Consider the following 25,701-nt stretch of genomic DNA (forward strand, 5'->3'; position numbering starts at 1 on the left):
TTTTCAACAGGAACGCATGCAGCCGCCCGCAATCTCGCGACGCCACCGATAGAAGCGCTGATGTCACGACGCCGGCCTATGTATGTACATATACATACATATGTATGTACGTGTGCACGCACGAGATTATGTACTGGGTGTATCATGGAGTTGCATAGACGATTGATTCTTCCGGAGAGTCGAAGGACATTGGAAGAATGCGTGAATAAAGCGGCACAGCTGATTTCGTATCAATGTGTCTGTGAATATAGAAATAATGTAGCCCCTCAAAAGAAATTTAATATTGTAAGTATTAAATGGATTAATGATATATCACTTATTTTGAATATTAAAAGCACTGTTATTAGTACTTTTTATATTTAAAATAAGTAAAATTAATCACTAACTAATTTAATACTTTATAAAGTATTATATTTTTCTAAGGTCTCTATAGTTCTTATAGAAATTCAAATTGATTCTAGTCGATTTAATGTTAAAAATTATTTGTATTAATGAATATTAAAAGCATTGAACAATATAGAATATTATATATATACATATATAATATATATATAATAATATGTATATACATATATAGTATGTTCGTGTACAGTATTGGTTGTCTTTTATAGAAATTAAAGGACGGGTAGTGATTAATTATTTATTTTAAATATTAAAAGCATTAAGCAACAGGTTTTAATATTCAAAGTAAATAATTAATCACTATCTTCAATATTAAATTGCTATAAGGTATATTCATACAGTAATATGATAATTTAGATTATATAGAGTATACATATATACTATTATATATCGATTATATAAAATGGCTTTTTATAAGTTAATGTGTTTTCATTTTAATTGTTAATGTATTTGCACTTAAATTCCTATGAATAATATATTGTATATTTACAACAAAGCAAGATTCATAAGATGTACAAAAAAATTTTTGTATTAAGAAATGAACTCTAAAAGAATACAGGACGTATTATTAAATTGTTGTTCATATGGTAATATTATTAATATTATTAATATTATTAATATTATTAATAATTATTCATTAAAAAACTATAATTGTAATAAGAATTTTCAACAATTTATGTAAAATCCTTCATAACAAACGTTTTGTCTAAGAACTTTAATACATTCGAATTTTACATGATAATTCTTACCACTTCATGATATGAGACATACATATTAATACGATAAATTTATTGTATTAAGTATGAAGAGAGATCAATATGTATTCAATTTATCTTATTCGTAAATTACGCGAAGTCGATTTTTCTGTCGCCACTCGTAAATGGCAGTAAAACGGCATCGCCTTACTCCAATGTGTCGTGTGAGTCACCCTGTATATGTACATACACACTGCCTCGTTGCAGGTAATAGTCCCCACTCCTTCGCGTAGCAGGTTTAATTTTAGGGGAAAACGTAATAACGTTCGATCCGTTTGGGAGCTCTGGTGGCGAGGGTACGTGACTTGCGTATCGAGTATCCTAGTTCGACGTAAACACGAGGTGTCCAAGCAACACCGTAGAAACCCGGAGTTAAAGTCGGCATTCGCGCGTACGTCGTCCTAGTCGGCAACAGTGGCGACGGCGATGGCGACGGCAGCGGGGAATCGTACGTTATTAATGCCGATTTTGGGGAAAAACGGTGTCACTGTCCCCGTGGACGACGATCCGCCGATTCCCGCGAGACGTAGACGAGAGACGGCCGCGCGTCGGTCGCAGCCGCGCGTCGCCGCGCGCGATTCTCTGGCGCGGGCGGGCGCGGCCCAGCGGGATTCGCGCCATGCTGGCGCGGCGGCTTGCCGGGCCCGGTAGCCCTGCCGAAATTTCCGTCCATGCCGGAGTCAATGAACCAATAAGCGGTGGAAAGAGATCGCCGTGGACCAATGGGATATGGCTGCGCCGTGACGATGCTTAGAGGCCCGCGCGCTCTTCCTCAAAATTGTGTCTTTCCGATCCACGGCGAACAGAAGCGGTCAGGAGTTGCGAGCACCGAGCCAGTTGCGGCCACGCTCTTAGTGCTCCTACTCGATATTGCTGTGTCCCTGCTCGTCGCTCGGTTAAATTGTTGATTATGTCCATTCTGCTCGTTGACTGCAGATTATTCTTATGGACTATGTGTAAATTAGCGTGTGGAGGACGGGTAACTGGAAAGATAGATCGACGAGTCGTTTAACATTGTACGTATAACTGAACATTTGAACTGATCGACTGCTTTTGGTGTCGTTTTAGAGGGAGCTTATGACGCATAGTGATATGTTATGTAAGATAAGTAGTGATGGCAAATAGACTATGCGAGATATAGCGAGAACGTTCGCAGAAAGAATTGTTTTGTAAGATTCTCGTTCAATCTGTCAAACATCTAATGCATTAAAATATATTAAATAATCAAGTTGATAATATTCTGTATATGTATGTATATACTGCATACACTTAATATTACATATTTTATTATCTTATATTATTAATATATTGTATGTATCTTTCATTTGTATGTATATTTCATAAATATTAGTCTTCTTGTTAATTTCAAGACTTAATCTGTACAGTAAAATTTTTATGTTACCCTGAAATAAAAATCTTAAGCTCTGAGAATTTTTTTCGTTGTGAATAAAGAAAAGAATAGTTGACACTACGCAAAAATTATGAAAATTAATTAGTTATAACAGTAGCATTAATTAGATTATAATTAATTGTAACACAAAATTGTATATGTATATGTATCAAATGTAAATATACATATGCTAATTGGTTGGCCATGTGACACATCGTGATCGTCGCCGTGACTATGTCGGTAATTTCCATTGAGCGGAAACATTTCGGACGAAAGTAGGTACCATAGGTAATACAAGAACGCTACGCTGTACACCCGAACGACTTTCTTGCTTTGCATGCTGCTCTGATGCGAGGAGGGGCCAAATGAGACAACCCGCGCGAATGACGCTCAACTGTACGAGAGAGGAGAAAAGCCATATCATTTATGCTGCCCTGATAATGCACGGCCTACGTACGGGATGTGAGCACGCACCGCACTTCATTGCGGTCAAAGAACTAGAAGAAGAGAATATGTAAGTGCATATAGATGTGTGCACGATGTAGGATCGAGACTCGAGATAATGCGCTTCTCCGTTGTTCGTTTACAGTTTGATATTCATTCTGAAAAAAGAATGATAATTACCGAAGTAAAGTTGAGTAAAATAATGTTAATCAAATGTTCACTTAATGTAACTAAACATAATTTTACTTTTTTTTAAGTATTTAGTAATTATTAAACCGTTGATTATGTTATTATATTTAGTAATATTTATCATATTTATGTAAAAAATAAAATTATTTTTATTATATTAATTGAATATTCATTCACTCAATATTTTGTAATTATTACTATAAATTTTTGTCAGTTCAACAACAGGTAGTCTGTTCAACAGCATCTTTTTTTATTATTAATATTTTAAGAATATGGTTCTATAATTAGTTTAACATTTTTAGACTTACTTATAATACAATTTTAAGTATAAAAAATGACTATGAATATCGACGTACATCTACAAATATCGAGGGAATATTTTATCTCTCGACACGGAAATGGACAGACAACTCTCTAATCTTTCCCTGTCAAAACAAAATTAAATTCTCGACTGCAGTTTCCATGATTTACAATTGAACAATTATGAAAATACATTTCATAATTGTTCAACTGTAATTCATGGCAAAATAGGTTTCGTAGCTTAATGTGTTAAGTTTAACGATTAACAATAAATAATAATTAATAATGTGACAATAAATAAGAATAATACATTAACAATAATAAGAATAATATATTAATAATAATAAGAATAATACTTTTCGAATAATCAACAGTCATAATATGCGAACATATTGACAGAAAACATGCGCGTCAAATATACAATACTTCGATACGTGCGCAACTTTATGCGTTAACGTATTTGTGATTCCATATATGTACACAATTATTGTGTGTATTCTTCTTCAGTTTATTTGTCAGCAATATTTATTCAACATGCGTATCCACGCAGAATATAAGTCATCATGGTGATTCCAAAATGATGACTGAAAGCCACTTTCCAATCAATTACGGTTCATTTTAACATCATTTTGACATGATTTTTGACATGATGTTCCGTTTTGAAAATAATAAATTTATTTTTTTTTGTTACAATGTACTATAATAATACTATAATAATATATGTTTGTAGACGTAGCTTGATATTTATGATGTATCGAGCTGGAAGGAGCTGTTAATTGGGCGTGGTCCGTAGTAGCATCTTTTGAATGAAACTTGTATCAGGATACCACGTGGCCTCGGAGCACACTTCCGTTCTCCTTTTTCCTACGACATCGTTATTATTATTGTTACTATATCAGTCGTGCGTTCCGTTCTCCCCTTCGCCGTTTCATAAGCGTTCAATAACGATCCCCTTTAACTGAAACGAGCAGGAATGGCGAGCCCCCGACGACAACAACATCAACAGGATCCCATCTGCTTGCAAGAGCATGAGGAACGAACTCCGTGAACGAATTTCCGTAAGGAGCATATATATATATGTTCCTTTACTCCGTATTATATCTCGCACTTAGAATTCCGTCTTGTTCTTTCGAAAGCGATTCCCAGATCGTAAATAATATTTTTAATTGTTCATTACGTTACTTGAAAAACAAGTGTCAATAATATATCGACAAAAGAAATAAAACGGAATCAAAATCCTTAATTGAGATTTGCACACTTGTATAAATTCGCTTGCATTATTATTATGAAATGAAAACATTCGTTTCATCAACAGACTTATTCCTCGTTTGAATAGTACATAATTTCTTATCGTGATTTTGAGCTTATTTTGAGATGTATCCAAGTAGAACAAGTCTTCATGACATCAATACTATGTCAAAGTAACTTCAAAATAATCATTAAAAATCATTTTTCAGTTATTTACGATTCATTTTATGATTTATTAACGTGATTTTAACGTTATTGTGACTTGTTCTGTTTGGGTGTGTATTAGGAGAAGTTTATAAGAAAATTTGCCATCCCTCAGAGGAGATGAGCAAATCTAATTTATATTACGACTATTTAATTCTTGAGCTAATATTTATGCCGATTGTTCTCGATGGGCAGCTCTCTGCTCGTTCGACTCGGTCGAGCTCGTTAAAGTGGCCCTTTCCTTCCGCAGATGTCGCGCGCACAGAACAACTGAGACGTTAGCCTACTCGTAGCGCATGTAAGCCTGATAGGTGTGAACCACGGCGCCGCGTGCCGACGCAACCCATTGGACCTTCGAAGGAGACGCTACCATTGCGTCTCGTTAATCGCACACGACGTGCGGTCGCCGCGAGGCCGCGGCTACGGCACAACGCGACGTGCCATCCGCGGGTGGGAGGGAAAAAAAAATGGCAGCGGTGGGATTCGAACCCACGCCTCCGAAGAGACTGGTGCCTTAAACCAGCGCCTTAGACCGCTCGGCCACGCTACCGTTGATGAGAGGTCGATCTGTTTTTCGGCTGTTCTCACGTGAAACATTCTCGGGGAAATTAGAGCACGTCTCGTTCTTGATTCCGTCCGACGCGATTGCGGAAAGATGGAAAACGAAGGGGAATGCGAAAGAGAAACAGATCTCTTGAATCAGAACAGATATTCTTGAATCTATATCGTATCTAAAAAATCGGTAATATACATAACGTATAGTGATAGTATTTTTGTATGTGAGGCTGTAAGTCGGCTGTAGGCTGTAAGAAATTGACCAATCATAGTCGATTATTTTTTTCATATTCAACTGTGATTAGTCAATTTCTTAGTCTTTCTAAGTCTTTATGAGTTACAGTCTCTGAAAGAAAGATTGTGGACCGAGCATGTTTCTTTAAACTGTTTTTGCGTGATCTTTAGGTTTTAATTGTTAGACTCAGGGTTGGGTAAGTTAACTTTTTTTTAACTTAAGTTAAGTTAAAATTGACAATCTTGAAAATTTAATTTAGTTAAGATACAAGTTAATTTATAATGAAATTAATTGAATTAAAAATTAAGTTAATAAAAAAAATAATTAAAAAGTTAAAAGTTAAATTTGTTTTTCTTTATTTTTATTTTATGATTTCACGATTTCAGTCTTACATATAACGGAAATGACAAATACATATTTTATTTTAAAAATATTCTATATTTTATTTACATGTTTTGTTTATATACTGACTGTTATTATGTTTACATAGACTATCATGTGTACTGTTTGAATATTTTGTTCGCATATACTTATTAAATTTAAGTAATAAAGTTATTTCGAAATTTTCGTCGGACATCTTTCCTCGCAAGTTATTGAAAATAAGTCTTTCTGCACTGAACAGCCGTTCAATATGAGTCGAAGATGTTATTGATGTGTTATATTTTAATAATAAGTAATAATAGATTTCAACTTATCAAAAATTAGATACATCGAAATACACGGTTTCTAACAGATTAAAATCTGGGAGTTGATTGTGTAATTTAAAATGAGGTGAAAATTACAAAAGAGCAAAAATTTATTAGAATATTTATAATTTCATTGGTCAACACCTAGTAAATTTGCAATTTTCACCTCATTTTAAGTTATTACTATTGCCGCGTATTATTGATATCTGAGATTTAACTTAAAAAAAATTACTTATAAAAAATTAATAGTTATTAATAAAAGTAACTAAATAAAATTAAAAAGTTAAGAGTCTAAAATGTAACTAATTTAAGTTACAATTAATTAACTTTTTAATTTTTTAACTTAACTTTTATCTTTTTAACTTAGCACTACCCAATCCTGGTTAGACTTAAGCGAATTGACAAAAAAATTCTTATGACCTAAAAGCATAAGTTCTCTGGCCAATATATCATTTACAACTTACGGCTTACAGTTTACGGTCTTTTAAAGCAAGATTGTGGACCTAGATTAATATTTTTTAAGAATAAGAGTTGGAATACCTAGATTTTTATCATAGTATCTCATACAGCACAGAAAAATTTGCAGAAACATTGCAGAATGATTTCACTGAAACATTGCAATATTGCATGGTGGTTGCGAAATGTTGCTGAATCATTATTGCAAAATTCCAACAATGTTAAGATGTCCGCTTTTTATTATATTGCAACAAAACATTCCAGCAATATTGCAATGTAATGTATTTGGATAAATTTTTTACGAAGACTAAAATAAAAACTATTTGTATACATATATCTCACTAATTTTAATTTTTTTACAAATCGCATTTTTAGTGATATGTGCTTTCCAAAAGCAATTTTTTATAATAAAACCATAAAATATCCTAATAAATATAGTTAATTCTGAGGGATAAATTTATTCGTAAAGATAAAGCATGTATGTGTATGTCCCGAACAAACTACAAATATTATCCACATTAATATAATAATACAGTCGCTTGGTAAGTTAATCATGGATTAAGTTAATCGCAATGATTCTTTTTAATTCGAAACCACTCCGAATCAATTAAAATCAATTAAAAAATGATGATAAGAAATTTATCAATAAAGTTCGGGCGTTGATTTATTCTTGCGTTTCATCAGACATAAATACATCATCGATCACATAATTAATATTTCGATAAATCGTTTAAGCAGTTTAATTGCTTATCATCTTATCCGATAATGATGCATGATTGTATCCAAACTCGATATTATACAATCTTTTGATTTTATATATTTAATTAAAAATAAATTTAAAACTTAGCTAATGAAATGACCATCGAATAATAGATCAATAAATTTTTTAAAATGAATTATATTAGTTAAAACGAATTATATTAGTTATTATATCAAAACGGCTAAACTAAAAGACTGTACTAAATAAATATTGTAAAAACTTATATTTTTATATTATTATTATTTTTATATTATTATAATAACAATTAAAGAATTACAGTTTTGCAATGTTTGTAGAATATTACAAGCATATTACTGATATTTTGCAGGCATATTGTTAATTTATATTTCTGTAATACCTCTACAATATTACATTGCAATCTGTAATATTGCAACATTGCAGCAATATTGCTTCAATCTTCTGCGCTGTATGGAATATAATGCATAATGCATAAGAATATTTCTTTCCAAGAAATAAAAGATTCTGATTATATGGCTTGATTTTCTTATGTATTATGCGTTATATAAAAATCTGTGCCCCAACTTTAAGAGAGACTTCAGTATAATATCTCCCGACTTTGTAGCCTTAACGATAATTATCGCGTTTTTATTAGTGAACACTGTTTACTTTCTTATTCATTCTTCCGCTCTTTGTCCGCTTTTCTTCTTGTCATTCCTCTGAAAAAGAATCTGATGTCATCTGATGTTTCATCGTGAAGATCGCGTATATGCGCGAGTTCCAAAAATTATAAAAAAAGAAGATCACTTTTCTCATACAGCGCATTGAAATATGTGTTGTGTTTTATAAAATTTATAGTTTTATTTTTCTGTGAAAATACAAGATTCCAATTCAGTAACTCTTAACGATAAATCAGTATTGTTATCTTGTTACACAATTTTTTTTCATATATGATACTTGCACAACAATATGGACTATCAAAATAATTATGTAAGATGCTCAAACTGGTTACTAGAATTTAAAAATATTTTGCAATATTGCTTATGCTTGAGATTTCCATCTAGTTATTTTAATAGTAAATAAAATTATTTTATTTAGCTAAATTTTTAGATGCATCGAGAAAATGCATCGTTTTTTCGCCTTTCTTCGTGAAGGCATTAATTAATTTCAAAGAATTAAAATTACATAACATTGTATTATAATGGAATAAACTTTTAGAAAATCCTTCACCGGCTTTTGAAGTCTTCAAAAGCACTATCCATATTTTAATTATAAATTTTAATAGATAAATTTAAATCTGTAAAAAATAACTAAAGTACAATTCATCTTTTATGACAAAAATTCAATGTTAAAGCTTTAACAAATATATAAAATTTTTGTCTGATTTTTATATAATCCGGAACAAAAAATTATTCTGTTTTTTTGAAAACCTCTGTTGCTAATGAAAGAGTAAAATTCATGTTGCCGGCGGAGGATTAATAACAATAATTCAAATTTGCAGATGTAAAACATAAAAAATATAATTGAATGAGTTCGGAAGATTAAGTCCCAATAAAATATTGGGAAATGAGACATTGATATGATTTCGTTTTCGTCGATCGACAAGTTCCATCCATTATATTCCCTACCCCCTATAGACATTCCTGATGAATCTCGCTCGTGTCTGGAGTAAGTGGTGAGTAAGTGATCCATATATAGACGCGCCCCCACGTTCCACCAACACGTATGCGCACCTGTCACGCATATATACGCAGCGCAACCGCGGTGGAGCACACTTTTTGTGCTTGAGCTTGAGCTACGGTGGAGAGGCTCTGTGTACGAAGTGCGGAAAATAATTTTCCGGAGAGGAGACCCGACGAGACCTGAAGATCCGCCATGCCTGGACGCCCACTTTGGCAGGTAAGCGACGCGCCATTTCTTGAAATCGGAGCGCGATACGGGCCGTATCGCTGTGTCTCTCTTCTCTTTAATGTCGTCCATTTTCCGATGATTATTATTTTATTGCATTTTATTATAGACACTTCATACCGTAAATTATATTGCGGAAAGAAATAATGTTTTGCAATTACAAATAGGAATAAATAAATTTGATAATTACTACGAATATTCTACGATAGTTGTTTTTTTATAAATTAAAGATTTACAGATTAAAACGTTAAATGCTTTTCATTCTTTAATTCTTCAATTATTTTATGCTATATATTAAATCTTATTGTCAGTTGAAAATAATTATACTTACACTTCGTATGATAACGCAAATGATAACAAAAAATTTTCTATAAAATAATAACATTAACAATAAAGAAAGACTAAGATTACGAAAAAATTATGAAGAAATATTAGGAAAATTTGAAAAAAATTTTCCTTTTAACTTTTGATTTTTATAAATTTGGTGCGTAATAAAGGCGCACTTAAAACTTAAAAACACGCACTTAAAACTGATTAATATGATGATTAATTTCTATTTCATTTTGCGACAGAAATTTTACTTAGAGAAAATTTTCTTTTAAAATTTACCGTGAAAATAGTAATCGTGATACAATACAATATTTTAAAGATTTTTACCGTGTACTTCAGTAAAATTGATCAAACTTATTTTATACTTTATTATAGTTTTATTAATGAATGAGAGATTTACATTAAAATATTTCTTCGAAATATAATGTCATCCCACGATTATCATATTTTCAGGGTAAACTCTAAGAAAAAATTCTTTCTTTGTATAAATATCGCGTAAACAAGATTTTAGATAAATTTCTCTATATATTGCTCTTACATATTTTTAAAAATCTCTGAAAGTTTGAAAAAGAAATTTTTCTATTTCGAAGCTCTGACTCACACTTACGTCAATCCGTGGGATTTTCGTTGATCTACATACTAAGACGCTCCTTTCAGGAAACATTTTCAACATTATGAATCATTAACCGAAATTTATTATCGTTCGTGGTTCCTTTTAGAAAGCATGTAATTTTCAAACGTCGAACACGGAATGATTTAAAATACACACAAATAATCTTCCGAATCTTCTTTTGATATCAAATTTCAGAGTAAACAAATCTTTATGCAATACTACGTAAATCACGCTAATAGATCGATAAATGATACAATAAAAATGCTATAATAATAATAATTAGGTTGGGACTATATATACAATATTAACAAAATTCTTTTAAAACGGCAGCAATTGCTGATGAGGAACTGAAATACGTAAGAGATTCTTTTTTCGCGATAGGACGACTCTATTTTGGAATAAAGTGATATTTTGTAATCCGGATCCAGCAGCAGTCGCCGTGTATGCCACGGCGATCCAGAAATAAACTGAAAGGCACTCGGATTTGCCAAGGAAAGCAAAAGTTATATAGGAATTAAATTTTACCGCGCCAGAAACATGCACGTTGGCACGAAAGGAGCTTATTAGCTTCCACGAAAAACTCAGAAAAGCGTGTCACGAATGACGTGATCGCGAGTTCCTGATTTATTTACAAACAGAGGATATTTTTATACCCGCGTGGGTGCAAAGAATAGCACGCGAGGGAAGATAAATCGCGATGGAAGATAGATACAGAACGCAAGAAAAATCCTTTGTTTGATACGCGCTGCAGCGCATAAAACAAAATATAATGACAAAACGCATAGTATTTTGTTTATTGAAAAAATTTAAAACAACATCTTCAAATGTTTTAAAAATGGAGATAAGAATAAAATATTTTAATATCTTAAAATTAAATACTTCTTTTTACAGTATGCTCGACTAGATTTCTTTCTAATAATTGACAATTGTGTTATCAAAGAAAAATATACATGTAAACGAATGAAAGATACAGATTTTATTAACAAAAATATCCTTTATCGCAGCTTTTGTAAATTATTATATTTGCATTAATAATTGTAACCTTCTTCAGCGATGTTTTGATTCAATATGGTGTTTCACGTTTAATTTTATTACCCTAGAATTACTAGTGTATGAATATGCATGAAATTGGCTTAATTCCAAATCCAATATCAGTATTTCTAAGAAGTTTCCTCGATCATTACATTCGTTTGCCTTAATCGTTCGTACCATTAGCATAACTTTCCGAAACTTATTTAACCTATACGTTTCCATGCGTTTTAAAACAGTGATAAATTTTACTTACAGAATATGTTGCGTAAATTAACGAGGATGAAAGTTACAGAAAATAATAATTTTCTGAAAGATGGATTTATTGGTTCATAAATTACACACGTATATAATTCGAATATTGATACAAATTTGTAAAATTTTGCTAATTTATAAAAAAAAGTAGAAATTTATAAAGTTTAATTTATATAAGGTAGATGCACATTTATGACATAATTTAAAATCGCAAAAGGTAAAGCTAATCATATTGTAAAACTTAAAAACTATTTCTAAATAGTATTCTAAATTTGTAAATATTAGTTGGATCTTTTGCCTGTCAGTATAATGTAATATAATGTAGTATAATGTTGAGATACGTGTATGTGTCATGCAGCTTGTGTTTATGTGTCCGTTTAATTGTTAAATGTGAACGTAATAATAATATTGTATCTTTTAATTTTTAATTTATGTCTTTAATATTCATATTTTCTTTGATGACATATCTTGTTATATTAACGTAATATTTTATTTCAAAAATCGGCAATGTATGTATATAATTACTTGTATTTGTATTATATAATGTATTATATAATGTATTGTATTATGTTTAATATAAAAGTTGTGTGTGATTGTAATAGTTGTTTGTGTAAATGATATATTGTTTGTGTATATATATACTAATGTATATGTATATGTAATGGAAATTAGGATTTTTCATAAAATATAAAGCGCATTTGTACGATATCATAAATGACACACACGGATAGAGTTTCGGACTTACATTTACATGCAAATTACATACTGTTACGAATTCGTATAAAAAATATATTCTTCCATGACTAGATAGAAAATGAATATTGCTATACATAATTAATATTTGATATAGAAAAAAGAATAAAATAATGAATAAATTAACTATTAAACATCGATATCTAAAGATTGATTAAAGGATAATATAAGTCAAGTTAATAATAAATACTGTAGAGAGTGCGTATACATTCGCGACAGTATGAAAGAAATGATTATTCTTGTAAAGAAAGTAGTGTCAACACAAATTATTGGATCTCATTTATGTCAATAACAACCGATAAAAAAACAGATCAGTTATTTGCAATTTTTTACGGACTTCATAAATTTGACAAATATACTTTAAATCGTAATATCCTTATTATTTCACACACACATTTAATACGCGCGGTTAAAAAATGCGACTTATTTCAATATTTTTATTATATCATACTTCCTGTGTTCGGTAGTCTAACCAGTCATTGTAGACATATATGATACAGATGTGTGTTAATTCATTTCTATAAAAAAAATTTACATATGTCGAGTATTTCCAAAGCCACCGTGACCAGCCTGGCTGGCACCCTTATTGTATCCCATCTGAAGACCCAGGTGACCCTCGCTAGCACGAAGTTGATCATCAGTGAAGGTTCTCTTGTTCTCTTCCGCCATTTTCGGTCCTAAACTTGGCCCGGTCCAATCATGTTTCTGCGTCTATTATAAAAACATTTACTCCAATTAAATTTCACAAATACTTATTAATTAATTAGAGATATAAATGAACTGTGGCAAATTATGCTGTGCTAATTTTACATGTATCAAATAGGAAGTTTTAACTTTTTTCTTTGTATATAAAAACTTTTACTGTTTTTTTATATTTAAGATATATAAAAAGTGTTGTTTATTTTTTTAAATTAATAAAAAACTCAATATTTTCTAAAAATTTAAATATAAATATCCGTTCCATTGAAAGTTTCTTTATTATATTCTTTTTTTTTATATCACATAAAAATATATTGTGAATAATAAATATTTTATTAGCTTTAATTATGATTTTAATAATCAATCAAACTATTGCGAACTACTCACAAGTCTGCCTAAAGCATATAAGCAAAGGGTGACTTGAGGGATGTTGCGTTTCTCGAAGAGATCAGCTGTTTGAAAAATTTCTTCTTGTGGGACACCGTAGTTTTTGATTGCCGCTTGGAATCTATGGACAGTAGTAAAAAATATATCAAGTTTTATAAAAATCATAGTTTTATAAAAACTATATGAAATAAGGTAAAGAAAGAATAGTTTGCTCTTGTTTACCTTTGAATATTTTCCATAAGCTGGAAATTGGTGCCCTTGCTTTGAATCTTTTTGACCGATCCAGGCGCAAGTTTGTTGATTAAATTACAAAGGATCACACCATCTTTTAAAATGTCATCGTAGTTTCCTGATGGGAGCTTCTCGCCTAATATAGCTTCGATCCAGGCGAGAATCTCGGCTTCCTGTTCCTTATTACGGCTCTGAAAGAATATATTATTATATAACTATAATATACATATAAATTAACTTTTCATACAAACGCGTGTCAGAATGATTATTTTTAACACTATCTTTTATCTCATTTGCTGTCTAATGCTCTATCAACGTAGATTAATTCTAATTTCTGTTCAATTCATTTTTCATCATTTTCTTTCTAAAAATTAAAAAATAATAAAGAATGAGTTAACCCCAAATTAATTTGGAAATGGGCATAAAATTTGTAATTCCCACGCGGACTGTGCATGTGAAGATCATAAGCATTTAGTGGATGTCTTAAAAATGACTGTATCAGAAATAGACTGCGGTGAGTAGTGGTGTAGGATTACTCGCGTAAAGTCCAACATCGAAAATAAAATACGGCGACTGATGCCTTGGCTTTTGAAAACTGGCAAAACGGTGTTAAACTGTCGAACATCTGTCTGGCTCATCCGCGTGCATTTACAATAAATTGCAATTTTAATTCATATATACAATAGAGAATTCTCTGAATGAATCGATACAAAAGTTTTTATGTTAAAAATATATAATTATTATAATATGTGTTATTATTAATGTTATTATATTTCTATAAATAATGATATGTGCATTAAATCTTCGCATAAAAAATAATATACATACATTTCCATATGCTTGTACATTGAAAAAAGAATTTAGTAATATATAAATAATATTATCAAATCGTTTGATAATATTTATTAAATATTTGGGAAAATAAAATTATTTTTGATTATATTAACCAAACATTTAATTAGCATTATTTTATCAAACAGCTATTATCAAACTCTTTTTTAGTATATAATTAGTATATAATTAGTTCCGCTTTAATCAGACGCATAAATTTCACAACAATTTCACGGCAAATGTTTTGTGAAAAACGAATAACATCTTAATTTTCACGAGTTCCGAATTTCTAACGTTCACACCAGACGATTTATGACTCGAACAGCTGCCTGACATAAACGGAATCTGGCATCTCTCAGTCGAAGCTATAAATCAGTATTTATAGCAAAATTAAATGGTAACCCTGAAAAGCCGTTGATTCAAAGCGGATTCGGCGCGCGATAAACACCGTTGTAATTGTTTCGCGGCTCGCAATTCGCTCATCCATGCGATATTTTGGGAGGTGTTGGTTAGATATTGACGATATAGATACAATGGACTTATGCAATTTTGTAATAACATCGCGATCGCCGTCAGAGAAACGCAGTTGCACAAGTTTATAAGCTACATCTCGGCCATGTGGTTTCAACCAAAACTCTTCCGAATATAATGAAGGCGACTTTAATTGATCCTAATTGAGCTCATGATATGTACGATAAGTTACAATTCGCTCATGATTGTGCGCGGTAAATGCACGTGTAGTTATTTTTAGTAAGTTATACCCATTTCTATCATTATAGATTAATTTTAATCTCGATTCAATTTACTCTTCCCTTTTAATTCTTAAGAATTAGAAAAAGATGACGAGTTAATTAATCAAGATTAAAATTAAACATTACATTGAGATAGAAACGGGCATTAATGCAATTATTTTTAGTTTGACAATATAATGTATTACATTTGTTACGAATGTAACATTTATTAGAAAAGTAACAATATTGCAAAGCTAAAACTCGAATTTATAAAATCGGAATTGTGCAAACATCGAGCAATAAATATTTTTTTTTTTTAAGACATTAATAAAGTAGATATAATATTATATCCACAATGTTCTGGCAAAAAGTTAACAATTTTCGCTGCGCTGATGTTGGCCATAAGATTGACAGTAATGTCTTTGAATTTGTACGCCGCGAAGCTGCGTCGATTTAGAATTTCCAATTTCTTATCTGCAAAGTGTCAGACCAGTCGAGGCAACGTGTTCTCCGTCGCATCCACTCGGGATGATATTTTAAGATCCATTTTCAAGGGGAGCGGCTTCCGTTCGTGCGAGCGCGCCCTCATCGTTTCCGAGGACGTTTCAACGTGACGCGGATGCCGCTCACTAAATTTAAAGTTGAATTAGATTGGGCTCTCATAATTTACAACTTTAGCGAATTGGTGCACCTGTGCCGACTTGATTTATCGCCAACCAATGCCAGAGACGCATCACGCGTGTTGCCTCAACGCATAAATCGGACATTACAATTGAGCGTAGCGGGTAGAATCCAGAAATTCCGCAGGATTTATTTCATAAATCCAGAGCCACTTATGTAATAAATTGCGATATGAAATAAGGCGATAAGAAATTGAGCCGTATATAATGATTAATTCGAACATGGAGATGATAAACGATGGCCATTGAATGAATGAATAAAATGAATAAGCTAGGATATATTTAATAATAAAAAATTAAAGGAAATGTGTAAATTTTTCTCCCAAGCAAAACAACAAATCATTATGATATCAAAATGATGTCAAAATGACCCCAAAATGATTAAAAATCATTTTTCAATCATTTCCGATTCATTTTAATATCATTTTGATATTATAACTTGTTGTTTTGCTTAGGCTAAATCTATTATTTTAATAAATTGGTTATTTCAGATCTTTATAAATGCATGTAACTTTTTAACTTTTTACTTTATAAACGCAACACTTTTTAACATTTTAAATAAACAGTTTGTCTATTTCTAACGTATTAACAGTTTAACGAATAATATTAATCTTTTAAAAATAATAGTTTTTGGCAATAATTGATAATTTAAATAAGAATTAAATAATATTGCAAATTTTCTTTTTATGTAAGGAAAACAGAAATAGTTACTAAGCTTCTCTGTAGCAAACCACGCCCAAATTTATTGAAGCTTATCGTTAAGCTATTCATTGATTCACTATACATTTGTTTTGGTTCTATAGCTTTTTGAGATCACATCGAAGAGTATGTGTTGCATAACGTTATTTATGTTAGGATATAAATACACCGGATGTAGACGAGAAACATACATCGAAGAAGAACACTGACGTAAAACGATGTATCAGAATAATGAATTGAATCGTAACTATAAATACTGTAGGAGTCATATGTAAAAAGCTTTTGAATGGTGGATAATATCGGATATAATTAAACAATAAAAAATTGTATTTTTATAATCCGTGTCTATTACAAGATATATTCATAATAACATTACAGAATATTAATTTAATTGTTTCTTTATTTAGAAAAATATATCAAAGTTCTGATCGTAATTTTCGTACGTTTCATCGATGTCAAGTCATACACTTCATATTATTTTATTTGTATAAAAAAAATAGATGTATATTAAAATGTGAGTTTTTTACTAGAAGTGTCACGCGAGAATTGAATCGCTATTAATCGTCACTGGAGTGTAAAAAAAAAAGAGGTAGCGTCTCTCTTGCCTATAAGGAAACGTACCGGCATTCTGTTGTTGCGTTGTTTCCTCGGCGACGATGACTTTTCCGGATTGCGTGTGACTTTGAAACTTCGATGATGTCGAGTAGAAACTAAATCGGACGCCGCGCGTCGCGACGCTATATGGCATCATCCCCTCCGCCGATACTTAAGTACTTTTGGCTTGTTGCCTAGTTTTTGGGTGGGTATTCCCACACCCCCGCTCGTAACCAGATTGTGACACCGCGGCCCTATTTACAGGACACGGTATGACCCTAAATTAAATTACGATTCGCGTTTGGACAGATCCGCGGGAAAGTTATCTTGGCATTGCAGACGCATCGTATCTTATATTATATTTTATAACAGGCACTAAAAGCGATGAAAACAAAACACAGTGATAGATGAAAATTCTGATAAGGAAAAAATGAAAGCTAAATAAATGATTTTATTCGTAACTTTTAGGCAACATAAATTTCAGTTGTGAGATTTATTAGAAATATAGAGTTAGAATAAGTTTACACTAAAAAAATGTCCTAAATTTTAATAAACACTTGTATTAACTAAATACAGTATTAACTAAATAAATATTTATTAAATATTTATTAAATGTAAACATATTTATTTGTTACAAGAAGCATTAATTTGATTTAAGATGATTAATTTGATCATTTCTTTTATTAAATAAATTTATTAATTGTAAATATTCAATAATTAGTACTTTAATAAATATTTAAATAATTTAAATAAAATAACAAATATTTATTAAAATTTAATAAATTTTTTTAACGTACCTATAAAATTAATTAAGAGACTAATATGTGTGTAAGTATATAAATGTATTTTTTTTCCAATTCTGAAGGCTATTTTCAGCAGAATTTCGTGATTTAACAAGAAAGTTTTCTTACTGACAGCTGCATGACATCTGATGTTCTATTTTTAGTACATACATATACGTGTTTTATGAATCCTAATCTTAAATATTCAAGCGCGCTTTAGCGTTAATTGATACATAGTTTAAAACGCATAAAAAGGTCCAGTTCAGCGATTCGCAAACTTATACAGCTTATATTATGGTATTCAATGTAGGTCGCACATTAGCTGTGCTTATTCTTGCGCTACAATCAATATAACATGTTTAAAAAGCGACAGAAAGAGGACGAAAAATACATATAGTCTTAAAAATATTTGAACTTCATTTTTTCACTTTAAAAACTCAAGAGACTCTGTTTTTGCGGACATTAGTTTATCGCTTAATATTGAAATAGATAAAAATAGATAAAAATAGACTATTTACTTTCAATAGGACATTTATTTTCGATTTGTCTAAATAGATTTGTCTAAACAAATAGCGAGATATAACGGAAAGTAAACTCGAAGCTCTGGCACATTACGAAAATATCACTTGCGACTTTTAACGAGTTCGTCATCTTATGGAATATATTTCTGAGAAAACGGAAAAATTCGAACAAGTGGGTGCAATTTATCGCGTATGTTTAACATACGTGGACATTCGCCAGATGGAAACGCCGATATGTGAACGTCATAATTTCTGGACTTCGTCCACTTCGAAGCGTGATGCCACCGCCGAGTTTAGATTTCATCAATCGTCGCTGTTTCCAAGTAACGCAACGGATCTGCGTAAACGCTGGAGCGACTTACTGAAGCGTCACGTCTAGTCTGTTCGAAATATTATATAAATGCGATAACAAATGGCACATCGTCGATAGTTTTTCTCAAAATGAATGATCTATGTATATCGTGAGATATTTTAAAAATACATATATCCTTGGATATTGCGATAATAAATGTACAAAATAATAGATAACGTTTGAAAACAAATTTATAGATAGTAAACTTATAGACGAAATAGAATCATTTTTTATTTTTCGCAAATTATTCTCAAATTATTTTTAATTTATAATTAAAATAGAATATATTGCATTGAGGTCTCGGGAAAAATGTTTTATACATAATTATATAAAATTATATATAAATTATATAGAATTATACACAATTATATATAAAATGTTCATTTATATATATAAGATTATACATATATAATTTTATGTAATTACAATATATAAAATATTTTTTCCCAAATATTTTTATATTTCGCTTTATATTAAAGAATATTTATTAATATATTTAAAATGTGTATTAGAGTACAATAGCATTAAAATTTTAATTAATTATAATTACAGAATTAAAAGACATAATTTTATTACTATTGTTACTCTAAGAACTTTTATTTATCTCAATATTTTATTCTATAAAATATTAAGGAGATTATAAAGCAATATATTAAGAATTATTTTAAAAAATTATAGATTATTATTCTAAATTGCATTTAAAAGTAATACAAAAAAATGAGAGACAGTTGATTATCTGGATCAAAAGTTACTTCAATAAAAAGTAATATTTTTTAAATTCTAATAGAAATATATGAAAATGCATTACAAAGTAATGATAAAAATCTCAATTTTTTTATAAGTACTTTATGAATTCAAAAATATTTATGTAAAGTTACATTAAGACATTAATTGTTCAGTAAATAAACAAAATATTTATTTGTTATAAACTAATTAATGATTCTCAACAAAACTTTACACAAGTCATTTTTATAGTACTTGAAATATTTATATAAAACAATTTAGATTTTTATTATTTTCAAAATTTTTGTTTATAACAATAAAACTAATACAAAATAAATAATCTATAAAAATTGTTGCAATAAAAAAAAGAATGTTATAAACTTTTACATATATGTAATTTGTTTAAAGCCTAAATATTAATATATATGTGTTTTATGTCCTTAAAAATCTTCTTAAATATAAATCTGCAGAAGAGACAATTGAAAAATTATATCACAATAACACGGAGGAGAGAAAGAGAAAGTGAGTAGAGCATAATGAAAGGTAGAGATGACGAAACCACGCTCGAACATGCACGTTCTCGAGCTCGCGATACCTCCTGCCGTCATGCGATCCTGTTCAGATATATTTTCTTGCAAATACCCAGCTACCTTATCTGTTAACAATGGCAAATTTATACACATGGAATGGCTGCTATGAACGGGCGAGTCCACTGCGCAGTGTGCTAGATCATCTCGGTACATTATTTCGGCAGCTGGCCTCTTAGTTCCGAAAACGTACACTACGTGGAGCGCATTCGATCGACTTTCTCGTCATTAAAATTGCTTCACCACTACTATGAATACGAGGCCGGGAGGTAGACTCGTCAGCTTTGCGCAGTGGCGATATCGTAACCAATGAGGTTCTACCGAGGTGCGATTATTGCTAGTTGAAAACTTTTACCAATACCCCGCCATGACGATGTGAAATACCATCGGCTACGGCAATTTTTGAAAGTTTCTGCGGAAACTGATATTCGAATTTTAAACGCAAGATGTCCTTAAAAATAGATATATTATCTCTACAAATTTTATTTGATAGGAGGGACTGTCTTTATTGGGAACATTAAGATACGTACTCCTACATAACATACTTTAATTTTATTTATATATTTTAACGTGTTTACTTGTTACATATTTTTCTCAAATATTTTATGAAAAATCATTTAAATCTTCGTTGTACCATAAGTACAAAAAAATAAAATATGAAACAAAATAGAAACATAAATTAATTTAATAATTTAGAGAGAAATTCTTTATAAATAAAATAAAACAAATAAAATAGAATTTTCTTCATCAAATTAATAAAAATATCTCGGATATTAATATCTTTATAATTGTATTATTACGAAAAAACTGAAACTACAATGATATAATGTTTCAATATGAATTTAACGTTACAACATAATAAATTAATTTTATATCATTATTTATATAATTTATATAATAATTTATATAATAATTTATATAATTTATATAATAATTTATAATAAATTAATAATAAATATTAACAATTTTTTGAATTATATTAGAGTTAACTTCGGAATACAGACTTGCGATTTACTTAAGAAATTATTTCATATTGAGAATGATCCGATAACAGGTCGAAATTGTTTGTGTGTTAAATATTAAATGTAAATATAGTAAGCAACACCTATATATATATATATAGCTATATATATAGCTTTAGCTCCTTTATTAATTATTTGTTAATAAATATTAAATAATTGTTTTTATTCCGATACTTAAGTAAATATGAATTTTTATTATTCTAGTTCTATTTTTAGTAACAAAAGATAAAATTATAATAATAATAATATCATTATTGTAAATAAATAATTTGCGCTTTTGTAGGAGAAACATAATAAATATGAAGTCTTTTTTTCTACTAAAAATATCTTTAAAATAAAAATGTATTTTCCTATTAAAATTATACAATATATAAAAAAATATGAAATAAATTATCTTTTTTATCTCGATGTTACCAAATGTTATAAAGCCATTATTTTTCTGGCTAAGAGATCTTCTTTTTAAATTTAAACGAATTAAATAATGTGTCAGCTTGAGATCGATATTATAGAATTAATAAAAATTTTTAATTTAACTAACATTTAAATTTTTAAAATAACATATTCTTCTTTCTTTTTAAAAATAAATTTATAGCTTTCTAATCATAAATTTCTTTCTAATTGCAGGTTGCTGGCAAGCGCGAAGCAAGCCAGGAAGCTGAAGCCCAACAATGGATGGAGACTGTAATCGGTCGAAGATTTCCACCAGGTGAGTCTTTGTATATAATAATTTAATTAATATATTTTATTTTAATTCACACAGAAATGTTTGTTCAATTACACGTCGTATTTATACGCTAGTTTATAAATTTTTGAAGAAGCAAAACAAATACATAAATTATTATTATTCTTTAATTATTTTTCATATATTTCACGAATTAATAACATGACTCTTAAGATTTATTTATTATGAATTTATTATTTATTATAAATTCGATGTAATATAATCTTATAATTATATATAAATATATATATTTATATTTAAATAAGTTATTGAATAATAATCAAAAAGTTGTTTATTACTTTTTTGAAATATTATAAAAAAACAAATGGCGCTTTTATAGAATAATTTTTTTTAATATACTTCAATGCGCTTTTTTTTTTACTAAAAGTGAATATAGTTGACAGTTTTATATAAAGGCCCTACATTTATATATAATAACTCTATAAACGCATATGAACTCCTGTTCCGTGTAGGTGACGCGAATCCGAAAGCCTTTCAATGTTTTCATCCCCGTCGAGACGATTTAACTAAAAGGGTGGAAACGTTATCTAACTAGAATCACATAATTGCCGGATACAAATGTCAGGTCGCGTGACGTCGCAAAGGTTAAGCTTCGTCGAGGTCAGTTCCCCCGTATAGTACATGTGATCGAAAATACAACCGGCGACGAAGATACTGCCCGCTGCAGCACGATATTGATTTTGAATGTTTGGCAGTACAACCTTGGGTACTAACTAATGCAAAACGTGCCATAATACAATGCTATATGAACGTTCAAATTCGCGTGTTACGTAACTATTGTCGTAAGTCCTTGAAATTGTCAAAATCGTGTTTGAAAAAATATAGAGATAGATGCAAATGTATAAATGTAATTTGCATGTAAAAATCAATAATGTCTCGTTGATATTCGTGTTCAAAAAAAAAAAGTCTATTTTTAATTATAGCGGTATTTGTGACTTTTCATTTGTGTTTATTTCCTTTTTATTTTCTTTTTAATTCATATAAGACTCGTTGACAAGTATAGGTGCAATGAGTCTTCATGAATTGTTACTCATTAATTTGAATAAAAATTCAGCGTGATTACGAACTTACATAAACATATATATATATATATATATATATATATATATATACATGGATATTGTGTAAACAATTTTTGCGAGATTACTGAACTCTGGCCGAACTGCTAGGGGTAGTTTCACCCTCCTGTTGCGTTATATTCGCCTGGCAAAACGCGCGCTTTGTTACGTCATTGCGAACCCTTATCGACCATGTCTCGGCAGACAACCCTCGATTCGACATACATCCCTGTTGCGACAAACACGCCAGGCGTCGACGCAATCGGGATGATTATTTCACGTACGTTTGTGCGGAGTTCGCAAATAAATTTTATTTTATTTCTCTCTTCACTAGTTTCTCACTTACGAGTAATTTGTATTAAGATGAATACAATTTGATAAGCGAATCAAAGGTTATACATTGCAAAATCATATGAAAAATCAATATCTTAATCATCATATCATTCTTTACAACATTATATTATTCGAAAGTAATAGTTATAATTAATAATCCCTAAAAGACGTTAAGTCTTGAAACATATAATAGTAAAATTATGTAATATAAGTGAATTAAATATATAAGTGAATATAATTAAAATAAAAGAAAGAGAGAAAAGAAAAAAATGGAAAGAGAGAAAAGAGAAAATTTTTCTTTGTATTTATTAGAAAAACTTTTTGTTTGTTAAATTGATTATTATTTGATAATTTGTAGTATATTAATAGCATAAAATATTATTTATTCATTATACAATTATATTTATTATGTTGTTTATATATTCTATATGCATACTGCATTTCGTAAAAAGATTCATAATTTGTTACTACATATAATGTTTGTCTCTCTTTTAAAAATGTATGTTAAGTATATAAATCTACTCTCTGTAAAAAGTAACTGCAGTTGAAAATATATTAAAAATAAATATATGTAATAATAAGTAAATATTATATATGAAATAATTCAGTTAGGTTAATATTTATATTTATATTTATATTTAACAATACAAATTTAAATGTAAGAATAAGATTAAAAGAGGACTCTCAATATTAAAATAATAAATAGTAAATATAATAATAAAAATAGAAAAGCAAATGTTAGAATATAATTAACTAATCTAATCGCAATCGCATTATATGTTTCGGCTGCTAGTTCGAGCTCTTCTTAGATGTACAGAACACAATAGAAATACACTATAAAAAATATATAATGTAAAACGAAGCGCAACCGCAAAAAGTTATACATAATATTATATCGGTGTGAAATCCGTGATGGATGAAATACTTGAATCAGAGGAAACAAAATTGCTCGCCAATTGAAAGATCGATTGAAAAAATCTTTTTTTGTGAAAAAGAGAAGTTTTTATTGAAAATTTGAAAATTTATTGAGTTTTTATTGAAAAGAGAAAAGGAAAAGAAAAATTTAATGAAAGATAAAAATTCATCGCTCTCTTTCTCTCTCTCCTCCCTCTCAAAGACTTACAATCCAAGTGTCGATAATAAATATCCATGTCGTCAGCAACAGTCAAAAAAATATAAGTCACAAAATAAATTAAAAACTTTCTATACATGATGTAAAAAAAAATTGTTACACTGTTACGGAGACAAAATCATACATCTAACAGGACCAAACAGTATTGAGAGCGAACTTGGTGACGCAGAGTCAAATATTGTTTACGATCGGAATGTAGTTTTTTTTTTAGATCGGAAACCCTCTGTTTGAAGATTAAAACCGTTCTTTGATCATTTTAAATGTAAATAAAAACGTTCTCATTTTATCTTAATTACTTTTTAAAAATATCTTATTATTTTTTGAAAACTTTTTATTCCAAATTTGAAATTTTTTGAAATTTTTAATCTAGATTCTAAATCACTGTCAAACTTTTTGTGTTACTTGCAATACAATAAAATTATGAAAAAAATCTGTAATTTTTTTCATAATTTTTCATTTTGTTAAATACGTGTAATACATTCTTAAACTCAAGAAGAGTTATTGAATAATGAATTTAATAATATCACGTATTCAAATAAGCGTGAATCGAAAAAAAAAATTCTTTGTGATAAGTTCAATAAATTTTTAGTGAAAGTTCTCATTGCTCAAGCTATCGCAAGAATTCGTCATCGATCGGCTATCCTATGCAAACACGGATTCGTTTCCATCACGTTCGCCAAAATCTTTGGGCGGACAGGAAAATTTAAGATGTATCCGATAATGCTGATTATATCGAGTGTTTAGATTTAACGAGCCTCCACCTATGACTGTCATCCTGGTTGTGCTGAGGACGCGGTGGAGGTGGCCAAACGACGAAATCACCCCCACTCGGGTACATGATTAATCCCCACTGGGAAACCTTTAGTACTTTAGTCCATAAGTGGGGATCTCCTCGGCCCGCAAGAAAGCTCTCTTGAACGAGTGGCAGCCTGATGTTCGTGAACCTTGAATTACCTGTCGAAAACACACGGGAGTGACAATGAATGTAAAAAAAAAAAGAAATCCAATCCGGTTTCCAGATACCGATCACAATATAGACAATTTTGCAATTAATATTCCATGGCAGTAAACATCGAGAGAATTTTCTTTTGGAATTTCGTGGTAATCGTGGAACATAATATTTTTAA

At 29.9% G+C, this 25,701-nt stretch overlaps 2 protein-coding genes and 1 non-coding gene across 3 annotated transcripts in view; 1 reads left to right on the top strand and 2 right to left on the bottom strand.

The window, feature by feature from the left end:
• Positions 1-5,400: 5,400 nt before the first annotated feature.
• Trnal-aag lies at positions 5,401-5,482 on the bottom strand. The gene has a single exon. It is a non-coding gene; the product is annotated as a tRNA-Leu (tRNA).
• Positions 5,483-12,447: 6,965 nt separating this feature from the next.
• LOC105626842 (muscle-specific protein 20) lies at positions 12,448-17,476 on the bottom strand. The gene is made up of 5 exons (XM_012208135.1): positions 17,350-17,476; positions 14,913-14,983; positions 13,779-13,978; positions 13,557-13,677; positions 12,448-13,181 (listed from the first exon to the last, which is right to left on the bottom strand). The coding sequence occupies exons 1-5, from the start codon at positions 17,474-17,476 to the stop codon at positions 13,002-13,004; spliced, it is 699 nt and encodes a 232-aa protein (XP_012063525.1). The 3' UTR covers positions 12,448-13,001.
• A 1,427-nt stretch (positions 17,477-18,903) lies between these two features.
• The window catches only part of LOC105626843 (muscle-specific protein 20-like), a 30,765-nt gene continuing 23,967 nt past the window's right edge, over positions 18,904-25,701 (top strand). The window contains exons 1-2 of the mRNA XM_012208136.1: positions 18,904-18,948; positions 21,934-22,015. Coding sequence (XP_012063526.1) covers positions 18,904-18,948; positions 21,934-22,015 — 127 coding nt within the window. The remainder of the gene's footprint in view (positions 18,949-21,933; positions 22,016-25,701) is intronic.

The sequence above is a fragment of the Atta cephalotes genome (assembly GCF_000143395.1).
Source record: "Atta cephalotes unplaced genomic scaffold scaffold00006, whole genome shotgun sequence".
In the NCBI taxonomy this organism is placed as follows: Eukaryota; Metazoa; Arthropoda; class Insecta; order Hymenoptera; family Formicidae; genus Atta; species Atta cephalotes.

Excerpts from the sequence above, each read along its gene's own strand:
- LOC105626842 (XM_012208135.1), bottom strand. The coding sequence starts at position 17,476 with ATGCCATATAGCGTCGCGACGCGCGGCGTCCGATTTAGTTTCTACTCG. Across the intron at positions 14,984-17,349 it reads AACGCAACAACAGAATGCCG|CTTCGACTGAGAGATGCCAG; the intron begins GTACGTTTCCTT and ends ACTGATTTATAG. Across the intron at positions 13,678-13,778 it reads CTTATGGAAAATATTCAAAG|ATTCCAAGCGGCAATCAAAA; the intron begins GTAAACAAGAGC and ends TACTGTCCATAG.